This window comes from Notolabrus celidotus, chromosome 23, assembly GCF_009762535.1.
Source record: "Notolabrus celidotus isolate fNotCel1 chromosome 23, fNotCel1.pri, whole genome shotgun sequence".
NCBI lineage: Eukaryota > Metazoa > Chordata > Actinopteri > Labriformes > Labridae > Notolabrus > Notolabrus celidotus.
In genome coordinates, this window is record NC_048294.1 from 15,210,705 (window position 1) to 15,229,644 (window position 18,940).

Sequence of the window (18,940 nt, forward strand, 5' to 3'; positions counted from 1 at the left end):
ATTCTTAGCACATTTAAGTGGTTTTGCTAGCAAATACCAACATTTCTGATAGCTCATTAATGTCAACTGAACTTTTTTTGGGCTTCAGATGTGATAGAAGGAATGTAAACATGCCTTATTATTATTATTATTAGAAATAAGTTTCTTATCCACTTGAATGTATTTTATAACACTTGAATCGGTCACATCAGCAACGTTCAACATGTTGATGACTGTGACTCCGCAATGTCTTCAAGTTATTTGAAATGTCTGGTGTAATATTTCTAACAATAGAAAGTTAGTCGCCAACCAAAGAGTTACAAACTATTTTGTGAGGAAGGAAAACAAATCAAGGGAAAAATTGAGAATTTGATGTTTTTCTTGATGTAAACAAACATATTTTTCTCCATTGGTCAAGAGAACCAAAAGAAAAACTGCTTTATTGAAGAGACTTTTTTGTCTCTGACAATAATTCCCAGAGTAATCAGACAGTGTGAATGCTCAATACAGATTAAATGATGTACTATGATACAATTTCTTCTGCAAAAAACAACAAATAATCAATTATTCTCAGATTTTCTTATTCTTTATTAAAAGATACTTTCTGTGAATGAAAGAAGAAGAAGAAGAAGAAGAAGAAGAAGAAGAAGAAGAAGAAGAAGAAGAAGAAGAAGAAGAAGAAGAAGAAGAAGAAGAAGAAGAAGAAGAAGAAGAAGAAGAAGAAGAAGAAGAAGAAGAAGAAGAAGAAGAAGAAGAAGAAGAAGAAGAAGAAGAAGAAGAAGAAGAAGAAGAAGAAGAAGAAGAAGAAGAAGAAGAAGAAGAAGAAAAAGAAAAAGTAGATGTTGCAAACCTCAGAACTTACTCACAAGATATCCAGAAACTCCTCCCAGTGATGCAGTGGTTTCCACTGTGAGAAGAGGAAGTCAGTGAGAGACACTTCTACCCAGCATGCTTTGTGTTTGCGCACATTATAATCACAGGCAGCTGGGACCAATCAGGCTGAGTGGGTGTGGGCAGCTCGCAGGAGGAAGAGGAGGAGGAAAACAGCAGGAGGCGTATTAGCTGATCACCAAATGAGTATGATTAAAAGTTCCACCACCAAACCCAATCCTTATGAGACTTATGAGAACAAATACAGAGCTGAAATTCACACAAGAGCAAACTTTGATTTAATACTGTACAACTGACAATCTTTTGTACAATGAGCATAATACCATATAAATAACCTCCAGCACTGCTCTCAGTGTAAACCCCTAAACAGTGCTTCAAAACAAAGAGATCCATGGTCTACTTTACAGGGAGAATACATACATAAGGTTAACAGAAATACACTGAAAGCAGCATTTGATTAAGACAAAGATATCTTCTGTTGTTATACTTGTGGTAAATGTAGCTACCTGTGTGCTTCTGTGGACAAACCATTGATATTATGGTCCGATTTGACATCAATACAATCCTTGTGTTGTCTTGTTTCTAGTTGGCAAGTAAACATGGACAAAGTTGAAAAGTTCTCACAGAGTTAATACCTAATGCTTTATCTATAAGTATATACAGTTCAAAATGTTACATCCTCATGTTTTCTCTAAATGCCTCCCTCAAGGACCCCCATGATAAGTCAGGGTGAGAACACTCTGGGATTGTGAGCCGGTCTGGAATGTGAGACTCTATTTGTTTTGTTCAGTTTGTTTTCAGGCTGTAAAAAGTCACAGTGATTTCACTCGGCAGTAAATACAACGAGTCAAGGCTGCTGCAGAAATCTCGATTTGTGTGTTTTTGTGATGTCGAAGGTGAGAACTGCTCGCAGAAAGCAGCGTTCGGTAAATTGCGAGATGCTCCAAAGACAGGTGGGGGGGGGAGTCAACCTTGAAGTTTAAGTGTTTTACTTCAAAAAATCAACCAAGCTTTAAAAACCTTTCACCCTCTTCCTTTCTTTTTTGTATTTGATTATATTTATTCACTAAAATCCTCAAAAGGCAGATCATCCCAGAGTGTTCGCACTGTATTGCCTACTCCTACGTGTGGCCCAAGGTAATGAACAATGTTTTATCCATGGTCAAATGTCTGCATAGCACACTGTACACAGTATGAGTCCAAGTCAGAGCTAAAGATGAAGTTCTCTTCCACAGTCAGCCAAAAGTTAAAGAACATTTTCAAAGAGGTGCATTGATCGCATGATGTTTTCATCCTGCGCACAGAGAGAAAAAAAACAAACATAATGAGAAAGTGAAAGTGTGCCAAGAGTGCCCATAGAGAAGTGAAGGAGGAGACATCCAGCTTACATTTTGGCAGCAGTCGATGAACTCGTCTATGGTAACCACTCCGTCTTTATTTTTATCCATCTTCTGTTGAGACAGAGAGGAGGAGAAAGGAAAAATAAATAAAGGAGGTTTTCTAAAGCCTCTTTTCTGTGACTGAGAGAGCAGCAGACACACTCGCCTGGAAGAAGACTTCTACATGCTGGCGAGGCGTCTCCTCTTTGAGCATGGGGTATGTACATTTTCCCATCATGTCGTAGATGGCCTTCATGATGTCGAGCATTTCCTGCGTCAGAAAGAAAAGGCTCAGTTCACACAAAGTACAAGAAAATCACCTCTTCAGTTACACCGACGGGGAAGCGATGTAGATCATTTGTTGCAGAGATGTTGAGTTTTCCCTCTGCTGTAATATAGCTGTTACTCTGATCCACAACCTGACTGCTCCTGGATTTTAATTAAACACTGAAAGGAGTCCCTGTACAAAGTGTTCACAGTGAGGTCTGTTGATTATCCAGGCCAACAGCGACACTGCTACAGTGTCACTCTTGAGGTTTTAGCCATGTGAACAATGTGGCAATGGCTGTTTGTCAAGTCAAATGTTGATCCAAGACTTAAGTATCTCAGTTACTTTTTGATAACAAAAACAACCTTTTAAAAAACCCATTATTTTCCATAAAACAACAATACACCAACATTAAAAAATAAGGATGACTGGTCATTTAAAAAAGTTTGTTAAGCTCAACTTAAAACTTGAAATGTAAAAATACATTTCAACAAGAGATCAAAAGTCTAAACACAGGTTAGGCTTTAATCTTAAAAAAATGGACAACAGGAAAATACACAAGAGATGCAGCACTACAACAACCCTAAATAAATGATTCACAGAAAAGCCTCTTAAAAAAATGGGTTTTTAATTAAAAGATAAAATTGATTTTCCTGGCTGAAGTTTCTCTAGCAGAGTGACGGTAGAGCAAACAAACAACACTGCTACAATGTTCTGTACATACATTAATGTCCTTCAGAGGCTGACTCCTCATAACTTTAATAATCCCTTGATGGTCCCTCTAGCGCCACCAAGAGGTGGAGACTGTTTTTGTGTAAAATTACTTGCGACTAGTGGATTGGTGTGAAATAAAGTTGGTCCAGTCTTTCATGTTCCTCATTAATCTGATGATAATTCATTGAGGCTGTTCTGTGTGTTGAGATGGTGTACGTATGTATGTTTTTATGTTGACATATAAGACAGGATAAATATTAGCATGTTTGAAATTCTTGTGAGCATTTTTGCCTTCTGTTGTTAGTATTTAGCTCAGAGCACAAATGACAAACAGCATCACATTCAGCTTAAATACACAGTGCTGAAGGTAAGCATTTTAGAGACTAGTGTTTTAAAACGTGGAAATAAAAAAACAGGTAAAGAAATATCAGACCTTGCACGATATTGTGTTTAATAATATGCGTGAGCATCCCTATGAGAGAAACTCTAGCCTTGAAAACCTCTTGGTTTAAACGCAGGTTATTTGTTTTTTTCTTCAACTGTCTCTTGTTCTTATTATCTGACCTTATTAGGTCAGATAATAAGAAATAACAAAATAAAATACCATAGCTATGCAGATGACACACACATTTACATCACCATATCACAAGGGGATTATAGTCCCATACAAACGCTGAGTAAATGCATCAAACAAATCAATGACTGGACGAGCCAGAATTTTCTTCAGTTAAACAAAAAAAAAACCTGAAATGATTGTTTTTGGAGCCAGGGAAGAAAGGTTAAAGGTTACTGCTCAGCTCCAATCTGCTGTGTTCAAACCAAGCCAGAAACCTTGGTGTAGTCTGTCACTGGCTTCATGTCTGTCAGAGAATAGACTTTAAAATCCTGCTGATGGTTTATAAAGCACTGAATGGTTTAGGCCCAAAATACATTGCTGATCTGCTACTACTTTATGAACCACCTCGACCTCTGAGGTCATCAGGTACTGGTCTGCTTTCAGTCCCTAGAGTCAGAATGAAACATGGTGAAGCAGCGTTTAGTCATTATGCACCACATATCTGGAACAAACTCCCTGAAAGCTGTAGGTCCACTCCAACTCTCACCTCTTTTAAATCAAAGATTAAGACTTTTCTATTTGCCACCGCCTTCCTATCTTAGCTCATTTTAACTAGCTTTAAATGCAAATTTTAATTTTATGTTTAACATATTTCTAATTTTCCTTTCTTTTCTGTTTTATTATATTTGTCATTTTAATTGTGTTCTTTTATGCTTGTCTGAATGATTCCAATGCTTTAATGTTTTAATGTAAATCACATTGAGTTGCCCTCGTGTATGAAATGCGCTATACAAATAAAGTTGCCTGACCTTGCCTTGCAACTTGAATGGAATTTATATCTGAGAGACTAGTGTTTAAAAACCTGAAAATAACTGAAAAAAATTAACAAAATCTGCAAGAAAAAGTTTTTTAACAATTTTCTGCATTAGCCCTTTAAGAAAACCTCTCACCTTGAAACCTACTTCATATAAAAAGATGGATATTTGTCTCTTTCAGTGACTATTTCATAACATATGTTAAAAAGGACGTACCTCCTTGGTGATATATCCATCTTTGTTGATATCATACAGATTGAAAGCCCAGTTGAGTTTTTCCTGGATTGTTCCTCGCAGGAGAATAGAGAGGCCCATAACAAAATCCTGCAGGGAACAGAAGCATCACTGAGAAAATTTGTCGTATAAATACTTGCTTTGGGAAACAACAAATAAACACAGAAAGTCACAGCAATACTTTCCATGTCTATAAAATAGAGGTAGAATTTCACCCACTTCTGTACATCAACTTTCCTGCAATGAGGCCAGACATAAACAGGAAAAGTACATACACTACAAATCAAAAGTATCTCATTATCTAAATTATTTGCTGACTCATAATCTGAGTCAGCCCTTTAGGAACTTCTGTACTTCTACACAGACTGGACTACATGTAAGCCAGTGGAGCTCTGGATTGGCATAAAGACAGCTTTTTTGTCCTAATAAGCAAATGTATGCACATCATAAATATTAATCAAGCTTTGAAATAATTCCAACTAGGTTTGTTTGGACTAAATTAAAATACACTGGGGTTGCAGGTTATATAATGCTCCTGTGTAAGAATTAGGACTCATATTGATGTAGTTTTTTAGGACTGGTAACACTTTTCTTACCTCAAAACTCACGGAGCCGTTGTGATCTGTGTCAAAGGCGTTGAACAGGAAATGAGCGTATGTTGAAGCATCTATGGAGAGAACAAACACATAAAATCAAAAAGACATTTACCTTAGCTCAATCAACATCAGCAGCCTCACATACTTCAAGTAGAGAAAGTCTGAAAGAGAGTTTTTGTAGTTTCTTTGAGCAACCTCAAAGACAGATAGTTTCGTGGAAGTTTTCTTTCCTGATAAGTGAGAACAATAAACTAAGAGCTTAGAGCTTTATCATTGTTTCCTATTTGGTAAGCCATTATATTTACTGCACCGCCTTTCTTTTCTCAGCACAGATAAATCAAAGCCTCCTAATGTTTTCTCTCTTGTTCTTCGGGTGCAATCTTTGCATAATGATGAGAGCCAGCAGTGAGCATTTCCAGCTGCATTAATACTTTGTCCCTTTCTCCTCGCCAACACTTTTTCTTGGATGGAAGTTTAACTTAAAGAGCTCTTTGTGTCACTTTAGTAAACAGGACTGAAAGTCAATTTGTGTCTGTCCAGCTCAAAGAGGAGATAAGAAGCAGCCTCAAAAGACAAAGGAAGCTGCAAAAAGCAAAGCAGAAGAACATGACACAAACCTCCTTGTGGGAAGAACTGTGCGTAGATGTCTTTAAAAGTTTCTTCGTTGACGACTCCACTGGGACATTCCTGGAAGACAAAATGTATAGGCTCAGTTTGACTGAATATTGAAACTGTCAGGATACATACCGCACTGAAAAGTCAGTTTTTTGATGGAGGAGAAACTTTTCATCCAACAGTTCCACTTTTAAAATAACAATATTCAATATTCATGGCTTCAATGACCCAAAAAGAATACATGCTCCATTAAATGCTGACTTATTTTTTGGAGCTTTTTCAACAAGAAGAGCTGTCAAAACAATGCCTTAACCCTGAAAAACATCTAAAGATCATCTTAAACTATACAGAGCAGCTGATGAGCAGCTTCACTCCCCGTCTCTGAACTCATTGCCTGTGTACAGTGTTGTCACTGTATCCTCTTAATTAGAGGTAGTGTGGAGTACTGTAACATTACCTTTAGGTGTGGTTAAAGGTGCAACAGACCCAACATATTCAAGCAGAGAGGGCAGCAACTCAGTGTTTCATTTTGAGGTTAGGTAAATCTCAAACTCTATATCTTTTTGAAATTTGGGTTGAAAAAGTAGAAATGTGCACATGATTACAAACTGATAGTCTCATAAAGCATTCACATAGGTCTGAGTGATTCAAATGCTCCTATCTAGTACAAACCCTTGTTCAAAAACAGCTACTTCTCTTAATTGTGTTGACAATCACAACACGAGTAGCATGCCTAGGGATGCTGGGTCAAAAAAAAAGTCATCCTCTCTGGAGATAATTTTGACAAGTCACTGCATCGTGGGTTGCTTTGCAATCCCTATCAAAATTAGCAGTAAGAATGCACTTGCAACATTAGCAGAGGTGCCCCTCTTTGAACTCTGTAGTTAGCTAGTGCTATTAATCACTTAGCCCAACCTCTGCTGTTGAAATGTGGAGCCAGTGTGGAAGTGTTTAGAACTGCAGTTCCTTGAATGTCCATGTGAGGCTGGCTGCAGAAACCAAGAATCCCCATTAAAGCCTGGTTTATACTTCTGCGTCAAATCGACAGCGTAGCCTATGTGCCTAGGTCTGCCTAGCCCCCACGCTTCAAAATGCACAACTTTACAGCAGAGATAAACATGTTTACAGCCTGGTTCACAACACGGTTTGGGGTATGTAGCTAATTTTCTAATCATACACACTGTATGGGGGATGATATTTATGTCACTCATCTCTGTCAATATAAAGGCTCAGAAGTTAATATAATTTTACATAATTAGTGGCACTCCTGAGACAGCTGTTTGGCATTGAAGCTAAAAGTCCTCCTCAGCTCCACCTCTTTGCCTGTGTCTAGGTTGACCAAAAAGTTAGCATGAGTCAGCAATTCTAATACAGTGACAGCCATTTTTCAGCTTCAAAACTCCTCCGCAGAATCCAATGGGTGCTGTCACAGAGAGGACGTCTTTGTTTTGTACAGTTTGATTATTTTCAAACAGCAACCCCCAATGCTGAAAAGAGGAGCCAATGCAGCAGTGTAAAAAACTGCAGTTCCTGGAGTGTCCACTTGAGGCTGGCTCCAAAAACCAAGGACACACCATTAGCACCAATTTTAAAGTAGTGGGAAGCATGTTGACAGCCAAAGAGAGACAACTATGGCTGACACTCAACAGCTGCAACTGGGTGTTAACCGCCAATAGCTGCTGTGATGTCTTCCTGTGATTGGTTTAGAGAGTAAATTGTATATTGTTTTGTGATAAATACCCTAGTGTAACCATGACCACTTAAAATCCAATAATATGACAATTTACCTAAACCTCAATGGCAATATTTTGGTTTTTGATACTTGGATACTAGAAGTGCATTTCGACAAAAAGTTCCGGGGTCTTTGAGCCCCCAGAAGGTTCCTCTGCCCCCTTAGTTGTCTGCGTTTCGACCGTGGGCTGAAGTCCTTGGTAGATTGTGCAAATCAGGCCAGTGACGTATGGAGAAAAAAAAATTATATTGAAGAATATTTTGAAATCTTAATACAAAACTAAACTAGTATGCATTCCCAGGAACTCCTTCTGTGTTTCAAAAACTGTGTAAACTCCACAAACACCGTTATGTTCAACCGAAAGTCCCAGGACCTTTGAAAAGTACTACCCCCCAAGCAGGGGCTTTTCAGGGGGGAGATTATCTACCCCTGAACTAAATTCAGACCCTGGTTCCTCCGTAGTTCAGGGGTAAAGTCCCTATTTCTGGGGTAAAGTTCCTGCGGTCGAAAAACGCCTTAACTCTAATGTGCACAGACCCTCCATTAAGCTAAAGGTTCTCTGCACACTAACAAATTAGCTTCACATTCATCACTTGATCTTTTTATTCATCCATCAGATGAAATATGCTTCAAGAAAAGTGATATTCTGTTCCATTAAGGATTTAGCGCTTCATTTTTTTAACCTGCACCCCTTAAAGTCAGGCAGCACCTAACAGATAAACACTTTTCTTCAACATGGTCTTATTCAAACTGCAAACCTTTCAAGTCTTACAAGAAATCTTGTCCAGGGCCATTCAAAACGACCCACCTGTGGTTGTCTGAAAGCATTCAGTTGACAACAGTGAATACTCTTACATAACACCTGAAGGATGCTTTTGTGTCTTTTCACAGAAGAAAGCCAACCAAAGACTTGGTGGATGACCTTGCTCACAGCTGCATGGTTCAATTTCTGTTTGCTGCAAGGCTGAACACTTGCAGGATATTGAATCTTCGGAGCGGAGGAAATGCTCAGCCTATATAGATAATTTCATTTTTACAAACAAGAAAATAACCATGCCTCCAAGAAGCCATAGATAAGGAGTGCACTGCACCTGAGGTGGATACAAGAAAATGAACAATCTGATAAAGAAAAGAAAGAAGTAATGAAATTTAGCCATGCATCTCTGAATCTACATATTCTGCAGCTTTACAGGAAAATTCGTGTTCAAAACTTTTTGACTTAAAATCTTTTTCACTTTAATTCAAGAAAATAAAGTCTTGACAGTTTGCTCCTGCCAGATATTTCTCTGACATGATGGGAAAGGAAACAGTTTTCCCTCAGTGTGAAAAATTGTGTAAGTATCAAGCTGTGTTTCCTCCTTCCAGTGACCATCTCTGAACAAGTTCTCTGGGAAACTATAGGGCTGAGAAAAGTAAAGAAGAAACCTTGTTGTCTTGCTTCAAAGAGTGCTTCTTGTACTTCAAGCGGAGAGGATGCTGCAAGGTTGTCAGCATGGGTCCCCTGACACTCTTCTTCTGTTGTCGCACAGACCTAGTTTTATTTCTTGTTGGGTAAGGTGAGGTCAAGAATTTTAGGGAAGCTAGGGAGACAGAATGAGAACACAATCGTCTCCATATTGTGGTTTGGCAGCGTGCGACCTGATTTAATGAAGCCTGAGAGTTTGTGGAGTGTGCGGTGCTGTTCTTGTAAACTAGCTTATAAATCCTGATAATGTTGACAGTGAAAAACAACTCTCCATGCTGGACTGACTCAGTAGCCTCTTAATTATAGAGACCATCATGAAGAGGGTTGAAGTAACTTTCTAAGTTGTTAGAAAATCTTAACTGAGCCTTTTAAAACAACTTTAGGACTGGAAAGCAAGGAAATATGCAAACACTTTTAGAAATAGCATGATACTGTGGGGATAAACTTATTTGCTTTCTTGCAAAAATGAAGATGATATAATACATACAACTCTCATGTTTGTGGCTGATTTCCCCCCAAAGAACTACTGTATGTCTAATCCTTTCATTCTTCACTAACTGGGTTATACTATTGTGCTGTGATTGGCATGAAAAGCAAATGGGTCACCCACAGGCAGCAACCTTCAGTGCTGGAAAGTTGAAGCCAATGCTGAAGTTCAAAACAAAAGTTCCTTTTGTGTTTCCCTAGAGTTATGCACACTCCAAAAAACATCGAAACTTCTCTAGAGCCGATATTCAAATTTAAAATGTTTGTAACAGAATTACAGTTTGGTGCGAAATCATTTCTTGAACTGATCTTTGGTGAACTGCAGTCACTAGCGCTGGAAAATAATGCTAATGCAGGAGTGCATTATGTAGCTCATTATCTTCACATGGGGGGGCATAATGGTCATATAAAGGTGAATGAGTTATACATAAAGTTATACATGCATTTGTAGGGTTAAATTAAAGCTGCTGTTGGAAGACACAGAGTAAACATCTGTTGAGAGAGAGGAACTTCGAATGTCAACACTATCCTTCCCAACCAGATTTCCTCTTAGCCCCCCTAACACAGATCGGATCGCAGTCATGATAGTGCCGGACTCATAAGCAATCGGAGGAAGTAGTAGGAGCCGCCCCTTAATCAATCCTTAATCAGAGGATTGAAGATTAGCTATGATTGGTCCGTCATAACAGGAACGAGAGGAATAATAACGTTTTTTACATCATTCCTACCAACAGCAGCTTTAATGGAGAGGAGGGTGTGTGGTAGCTGTTTGCCAGGAGGCAAAAAAGCCTGCCAATTTCTACATTTATTGAAAATGAGGCTAAGTCAACATTTCCGATATGGGGCCCACAAGGGATTCAAATTGTAATAATAATAATCTCAATGGACATATGGTCATACAGAGAGAGGCTCAAACTACGATGAAGTGGAATTTCTGCAACAAGAGAACTGAACAGAAAAATGTATCGCACTCACAGTCTCCAGTTTTCTGCCTACTTGTTGTCACAAACAAGTTATAAAGTGTCAACTGAGTCACACAATCAGCCCGGTGGCAGAAAACTCACTCAGGAGGCGCCAATGTTGCTGGTATGCAGAGATACTGGCATGCCAAATTTGCCAGTCTTGGACATCCCTCTGCATTGACTTTCCAGCAGTTTGTCGAGTGTTGTGTATTGCTCCCCCGGAAATAAGAAACTATCACTGAGACCTGGCACACCGGCTGTAACCTCCTGGCTTAGCCAGTTTGTTTGCATTGAATCATGCTTTAAATGACACCACCCTGAAAGCTGGATGCAATGTGAGACCACAAGTTGTTTATCTCTACCTGATAAAACATTGAAAAGGAAAAAACAGCATGTTCGAGCACATACTCCAACATTTAACTGTCCATCTCAGATAAAGCCTTGAACACAATGAGGACAGTAGTAGGCCTAGCCATTCACATTGTCACAGGACTGGATTAGTCAGAACTCTTTATGGGGAAAACGTTAAACTCGAAGGTTTGTGAGGCTGTCATGTTCAGCATGCTAACATGATTACAGTGAAAAAGCTATGTTTCCGTCAGCATGTCCTTCTGATTACAATACAACACTTGATTTGAAAATACATGTTTTTTCTGAATTTTAGGGAATTTTTATTGCAAATAATATTCAATAACTTCACTGTAATAAAGTGTAGTGTCCTGAAAGTCAATGCAAACCTTCATCATGTCCTTCTGATTATACACTACACTACACTACACTACAACACTTCTCAGTAGTAGTATAATCAGAAGGACATGATGAAGGTTTGCAATGATTTTCAGGACACTGCACTGTTTAGGAGTGATGTCATTGATTTTTTTTAAGTAGCATATCTTTTCAGCAGTACAATTTGTAGACGGTCCCTGCCCACTCGCCTCGAGACCAACGTTATTTATTGCCCAAAGCGAAAGACGGCCTATATTGATGAAAATTACGTTGTAGACAAGCGGCAACCGCCGGTCTAAAAATATTGTCCAATGCGGAAGTGTGAAAAGCTGCAGTTCATCGAGGATCTGCTTGAGGCTGGCTCCGGAAGTACCAGAAGTCACATAAACATGAATGGGAAAAAGACGATCTTTACAGCAGAAATAAACATGTTTACAGCCTGGTACAAAAGACGAGTGTAGTCTGGATAGCTCATTTCTCGATCTGCTCTCACTGTGAGGGGGGTGAATTTTTTTCTAAAGTGGCAATTTCGAAGATATTGAGATTACGAGTCTTCCAATGAGAGGCACAGCTGCCTGCGGGAACACTGTAGCTGTTGGCTAGGAGGCTCAAACTCCGCCTCTTTACGTCACACTGACTTGCCAGAAGCAATATGGGTGCCACCGATGATTGGTCTCAAAACAGTTCTTAAGAAACAGATGGGTGACGTCCTGGATACTACGTCCATATTTTATACAGTCTATGGTTGTAGCTCGTTGTCCGTCTTACACTGATGGGAAAGAAGTATATTTTGTGTTTTTACCACCTTTCGTTAGCAAATTCTTAATCCGAGAAGGTCGAATCTGTGAATATCTTTCTAACTTTACCCAACTTCACCATGTAATCATACAGATATCCTTGCATTTTTGCATTTTGGATTAACATAGATTGGATTCTTCTTGATTATAAAAATCCATAATAGGAAAACAACACAAAATCCAATTGTACTGCTATATTTTAATGGAAAACGGCTTTTGTTTGTTTGTTTTGAAATCTGCTACATATATTGGAAAAAGAAAAATGCGTGTTCTTTTGTTTTCCGATTTGCGTTTCAGAATTGGAAATAGAACGAACGGAAGGTACACGGACCCCTTTCCACGTCACTTTTGCTAACTGGGTCTGATACTCTCTTAGTTAATAAGCTCATTAGCACTGTAGACAAATGTACAGGCAAGGCTGATGGAAACATATCATAGTGTCTCATTTTGTTTATCACCACAAAAACTATATATATGTTTGTTAGCTAGATAATATGGCTTTCACCAGGCTTTGTTGTTTGCTAAGCTAAGTGATTCCAATCTTTAAAACTCTTGCAAGAAAGCGAACAGAGTACTCCTCTCAATGTCTAACTGTTCCACTGAGTGCCTCACTTTACTGAGCAATTTCTGAACTATATTCCAGCTAAGACTGCAGAATGTTTCAGCGCTGGGAGAAAACCTTGAACATAAAACAAATCCACTTGAACAGTGAGGTTGCTCCACAGCATCTTTACACGCCTGAAAAAACAGACAGTATTTCTTTGTTGTTTGGGAGTGCTCCTGTTAATTAGAGCTTTGTTATGTTCTACAACATTGCAGCAAAAGCTTGTCAACAGTCAACCTTTTGTTGAGGCAGTGCAGGGAAATGTCATGTAATTAAATATTTCAAGTGAGGAGGGGGAGATTTTTAAACATGTGACTCAGTGTAAAGTCAGACTGAGCTTGTGTGTGTGTTTTGTTCACAGATGGGCAATTACAGCTGTCAACAGTAAAAACACACTGATTAAATGTGACAGTAATATGTGCGGCTGTGTTCCAAGTGAGCCTCTTCCTCTCACCTTGCTGGCTCTCCCTCTAAGGGAAATTTAAACTCAGAAAACTTTGTGATTGCTGAACCAAGTTTCACACAGAAATACTAAATTCCACTGATCGGATTATATCGCATTTCTTCCCAGCCTCACGATGATACTGGTGAGAGAGGTAGTTTTTCAACTGAGAATGAAGCCAGGGTGTTATCAAGTTATCATCACGTACAACACTGTGCCCCTGCAAATTCAATTTAAAGTTCAGTGAAAGACTTAAACTCAGTTGATGCCTGCACTGCCTTAAGCTCCAGTCAGGATCAACTTTGATGAAGTCAGGACCTCATTCACTCACTGTTCTTGATAGAAGTCCTTAATATTGAGCTTTTGGGAATGTTGTTTACTTCTAATGCACATTTTCTCTGCACCAGGAAGCACTGAACAATGAATTAATTTCCTCATTAGAGACATAACATTAGAGAATTTAAGCAATCTAGCTTTGCGTCTCTGGAAACATGGTTGTTATTGAATTAAAATGAGAAGATTTCAATTTCCTTTTTGTTCCTTGAAGCGATTCTGTCATTTCTAACCCATCCCCCACTTATTGAAATGCAAATCTATGTTAAAGTTGCATTTGTAGAAGTCCATTTCCTGCATCTTAGCTCTCTTTTGTTGGAAGAGCGTTCGATTTGTGCATCTGCCTGTCTTCTCAATCAAAACTACAATAAAATGAAAACAGCAATTTTAGTGACTAATCTAGTATCACTAGGTGTCATCATCACAGTCAGCATGAGTGGTCAAAAATGCATTGATATTCATTGAAAATGCTTTTAAACTTTGCCCGCCCATGATAACATAAATACAATCTTTGAAATTTCTTTTCTAGGCCAGTGAAGCGAAACAGCAATAAGCATTGTGGGGAATATAATAAACCCATGAACAGAGGCATCATCTTTGATAGAATACAAACTGTGAGATCTTAATCTTACGCCTGAAGCAATGCCCTGCTCTGTGAACTGTGAAAGCCCGGCAGACTTAAGCAGACGTGAGGACAATATTGTGTTATTTTTTGTTGTCTTGGGTCAAGGGACTTATGAAAAAATGAATCCTCTCATTTCTTTGAAGAGCAAATCCCAGAATCGGAGGCTTTGTTTTTATATCTGCTGAACATTTTTGCTGGCTGTGTTTGAGCACCTTCTCATTGTGAATGACAAGTTTGCTGTCAAGATAAATGACCTTCTTCGGCTGTATTAGGAGGTATTTGATTTGCTTTGAAACCCTGGACGACAAGGACAAAGGGCCAAATTTCACATCTTGGGAACCATGCCAGTTTCTATTAGTCTGGCTGGCCTTAAAAGCCTGACTTTATCCTACCAATGTCACCAGGTTGGGGTGAGACAGAGATGAGTTATTTGACCCTGGAAGTAAGGACTCGGTGATGGACAAAGCTATTTAGAAGCTGTAATGTGAAGGCTGTGAAGTGTCAGGACTGTTTCTTTTTGCGCAGTTTGGATTTCTGCCACATTTGTCCAATGACGCAGCAGAGTGAGGTAGCTTTGAAAATAAAAATGAACAGATGGTTGTCCTCCGCACAAAATCACCTAACCTCACACTTTAACTGTGCATGAGGACTACGAGATGCATGACCTCATGTAATTTACAGGGGCAAAAACATGTATAAAGGCCAAACAATGAGAAAATGGTTGAGGCAATTTCAACAGAGACTGCCAGTTCTTAAAGATCCTGTGAGGAGTCATTAGCTAGCCATGAAACAGACTGAAATGAGCACAGATGCTTTTATATGAGCTATGAAAGTACAAGAGATCATCAGCGAGATGATTCACTTTAATTGAGTTGTTTTTAATGCTTGTTAATGCTGCCGCAGGGAAGGTGTCAGACAAAACACACTTTCAAAATAACCTGTTTTACTGAGCAAAAGATTCATGGTGAGTGGTATCATTGCCTATTTATACATCCACAAGACAAGATAAGTTAAGTCATCAGATGTCCACAGGGGGCGCCAAAATCAACAGAAGTCGACAATGTTTGTTACAGGAGCTTTATGAAAGCCACAGGAGAGATTTTTTCATGTCTGGAAATAGAATGCTAGCGGACTTCAGTCTTACGGGCGAACATGTTGGCTGGCTTTAGAGACTCTGTTAGCTCCTATGTCAACATGTAAAGTTGCGTCCCTGATTGGCAGTTGTGGTTCACTTATACCCCTTTTCAACCGAGGCAGTTTCAGGACCGGTTCGGAGCCAGCGCTCAATTGAGAACCGTTTTTTCCAGGAAAACTGGTTCCAGAGCGGTTCCAACTCTTTGCTGTTCTAGAACCGCAAACTGCTTACGTCAAGGGCGGGGGGCGGGGTTACGGTAATCAAAAACACGAACCAAAGTATTTCCGCCATTTTCCTGTAGTGAAAAAATTTGAAGACTAATGGATTCCAAGGCAAAGCATTGATCGGCTGAGGAGAAAAGCTGCCATTGTCCGCCATCGTTGCTGTTGTGAGGGAAAGTTCACACTAGCACTGTTGGGAAAAGCGGTCACGTAAATCTGACGTCATGACATGCCTCTTCTATGGGCTGCAGCGTGCAGAAAAACAAACGAGTTCATCCAGCTCCGAACCAGAGCGAGCACCAGCCTGACAATACAACCCGGCTTGCGTTTGTCCAAAAGATGTATTAGAAGAGTAATGGTGTTTAAATCCAGATAAATTCCACATATGGAATATATTGTCTCAGATGTGTCAGCATACCATCCAACAAGGTTTAAGAATAGATCAGAAAACGCCTCAAATCAAAAGATGATAAAGGCTAAACATGGTAGCAAAGGTCCCATATCATATTTCCTTCAGGAAGGGTGGAGTAGGCACAGATAGGCCCAGTAAATAGATCCTGTAGTGTGAGCCTAAGAGCTGAGTGTATGTGCTTTGTGAGGCTAAACCACATGCTTACGTCAGCATGGGGACATGCTCACACTTGCTCACCCGAGGTGTGATCTTCACAGTGTTTGTTATCTAAGTTGACTGTTTAAGAGCCTGCCTGTAATCACAAACACAAGGTACAGCTTAGGTTGAGTTGATAGTTTAGTTTTGCAGATATCTGGCTCTAGACAAAAACAGGGGCATCCACAAAAGTTTTATATATTACAGAAATGGGGAAGTAGAATCCATGTACCAAATTTCATGGCCAACTATCCAACAGTTTTTTTTGACGCCAGCAGTGACTTGAGGGGACACTTAGGTTAGCATTACCTGGGGAGACAAATATTTTGTCAATGCTTCTTCATATTTTCTAGATAAGTGAAACTCTGACTGACTGCGGATGCTTATTCAAAAGGACTCAGGGTGGACTAAAATCAATAAGACGCATCATCTAGTCCATTATAATGTAATGTTAATCCATCCAACAGTTAATAGGACATTTCAGGCTTCCAGTGGGGAAGTAATTGGCAATGCCATCCCTCGAACGCGGCATAAGATAAAACGCAAAATCTCTGGAGTGAAAACAAAAAAATATTGAGGGGGTGTCTATAAACATATGCAGTCTTCTCTCCCTCAGAGGAAGTCAGGCAGAGTGTGTGGCACAAATTAAAAGCCTCATTAGTGCACTTCTTACCTCTTCCTCTGTCTCAAGTGGAAGCGGACTAATGGGCAGGCTTTGTAGGGACTTTGCAGGAGCATAGTGCGGGCTCAACAGGAAACTAAAGCCTCATGGGACTTCTACCATCACAGGACTCTCGCTATCCTGCTCTCTTTCACTGCCAGACAATTTGGGTTGAGTTGATTCTGGGTCATCTCATTACGCCTCACACCAGAGGTGACAATGAGGTTTCGATGAGCTGCTCTGGAGGACTTTGACCTGATTGCTCATCAGTTATCCTCCACAATGAGTTCCAGATATGACCTAATTATCTTTGGCACAGTGAATAAGGAATAAAATCTCAATTTTCTGAGGTAAGCACACTTGGACATGATAACCATACGTGCCAATGTAGATGATTCAGCAAAACAGCGTTTAATACCAAAGCTTGATTTTCATTTATGATTATGAAAGCAGAATAAATGTGACACAGCGATGTGATCAGACTAAAGTGAAGCTATAGATACTGTACCACCCTTTCCTATTACAGAAGGTGATAAAAGAGAATAAATCAAATGAAATGTGAGTCTAGGAAGGGATGTCCAGCAGAGAACAAAGCCCACTGTGCCGTACATTATGCATGGTGGCCTCCTCACTTACATTCTTGAAGCCGCGGTAGAGGATCTGTAGCTCTTTGCGGGAGAATCGGGTCTGCGCTTCGAGGCTCTCCAGGCCCTCAGGGCGATGGCGGACTGCAGAGAGTTCAAGCTCATCTTCAACGCTGTCTGTAGAGGAGGAGGGAAGAGATGAGATTTGAACAGATGTTGGAGAGAGCCTTTGGAAGTGAAAATTTAAGATGTGCCATTAAATCTAAAAGACTATCAGCAATATATTTGGGATTTCTTTTTTATTTGATGTCTTTATTTTTAACACGTTAATTAAAAAAATATATATAAAATATATACAATACAAGGAAATAATCTCAATTATTTGTATCTTAACAGTTCAAACTGCATATTTTGTAAAAAAATATTCCAGTGTTTCCCCCACCATTATACAGCGGCACCCGTCCCCCTTGGAAGTTCAGTTAATTTTATTTTCTATATAGCGGCAGATCACAGCAGAAGTAATTCAGGGTTACCTCTCTTATAGATCAGGTCTTAAACTTGTTCTTTCATTAAACAGACTAAATATCCTTATGTTATTTATCTTATTTACATGACAGGATGTCATTATGCTCATCTGCTCTCTGTATCTCATGGCAGAGTTCCGCCCCGATGTGCACACAGACACACAAACACGTGTGCTCACATACACACATCACAGCACAATGATACGATAAATGTTCATCAACAACTCGTTTTTTCAAGATGAAAACAAGACTATGATGAGCTAAAGTGCATCACTGATTATACAAACTAAGATGAAAACTTTAGGGACCATCGGACATTAACAACTCATATTTTCCCGCTGTGCATCTAATCTTTATAAAAAAAGTAATGCATTCCTGTGACAGGCTGAGTTATTATTTGAGGGGCGCAGTGTTAGCTTGGTCTCTACCTGCAGCAGGAGTAGTGTGTGAACCAGCCTCCTTTTCATTGATGATTTTCAACCCCCGGTGTGCGTTAGTGACAAAGACACAAGCGGGGGGCATCTGTTTAATATTTGATGTTTGCCGTTTTTGCCGCTTTCACCGTAAAAAGCTCTGCATCTAGAGCTTGATTTGTTCCAGTTTGGTGATACGTCAGATAGATTGTTGTGGCAAAGTCTGTCTGTGAGAATATCTAACTGACTCATTCCTCTCCTATGCACCTGTTGATATGGATGTGCACATTATTTCCTACTGTGTAAGGCAATATGAAGATTTTCTAGAAAATAAAAGGGGTTAATTGATGTGAAAGGAGCTCCTGTCTCTGGTAACAGTGCTCATAATGCTTTTATTCCCAGCCTTAGTGTAAGCTACAGTCACTTGATACTGCGTAATTTTATGAGCAGGAGATTTTGTATCTCAATAGGAATAATTAATAGATTAAAACATAAATCCCCTTGAGGTCCTGTTTCTTAGTCTTTTACCAAATCATTTAATTTTTAAATGTTACTTCACGAGAACCAAAGAAAACC

The 18,940-nt window shown here is 39.4% G+C and overlaps 1 protein-coding gene across 4 annotated transcripts in view; it reads right to left on the minus strand.

Moving 5' to 3' along the window:
- Positions 1-1,125: 1,125 nt before the first annotated feature.
- The window catches only part of kcnip4 (Kv channel interacting protein 4), a 184,704-nt gene continuing 166,889 nt past the window's right edge, over positions 1,126-18,940 (minus strand). For all 4 annotated transcript variants that reach the window (XM_034676439.1, XM_034676440.1, XM_034676441.1 and 1 more), the window contains 7 exons: positions 17,480-17,604; positions 6,050-6,119; positions 5,433-5,503; positions 4,819-4,926; positions 2,416-2,520; positions 2,259-2,321; positions 1,126-2,164 (listed from right to left, as the gene is read on the minus strand). In XM_034676439.1, coding sequence (XP_034532330.1) covers positions 2,117-2,164; positions 2,259-2,321; positions 2,416-2,520; positions 4,819-4,926; positions 5,433-5,503; positions 6,050-6,119; positions 17,480-17,604 — 590 coding nt within the window. In that variant the 3' untranslated portion in view covers positions 1,126-2,116. The remainder of the gene's footprint in view (positions 2,165-2,258; positions 2,322-2,415; positions 2,521-4,818; positions 4,927-5,432; positions 5,504-6,049; positions 6,120-17,479; positions 17,605-18,940) is intronic.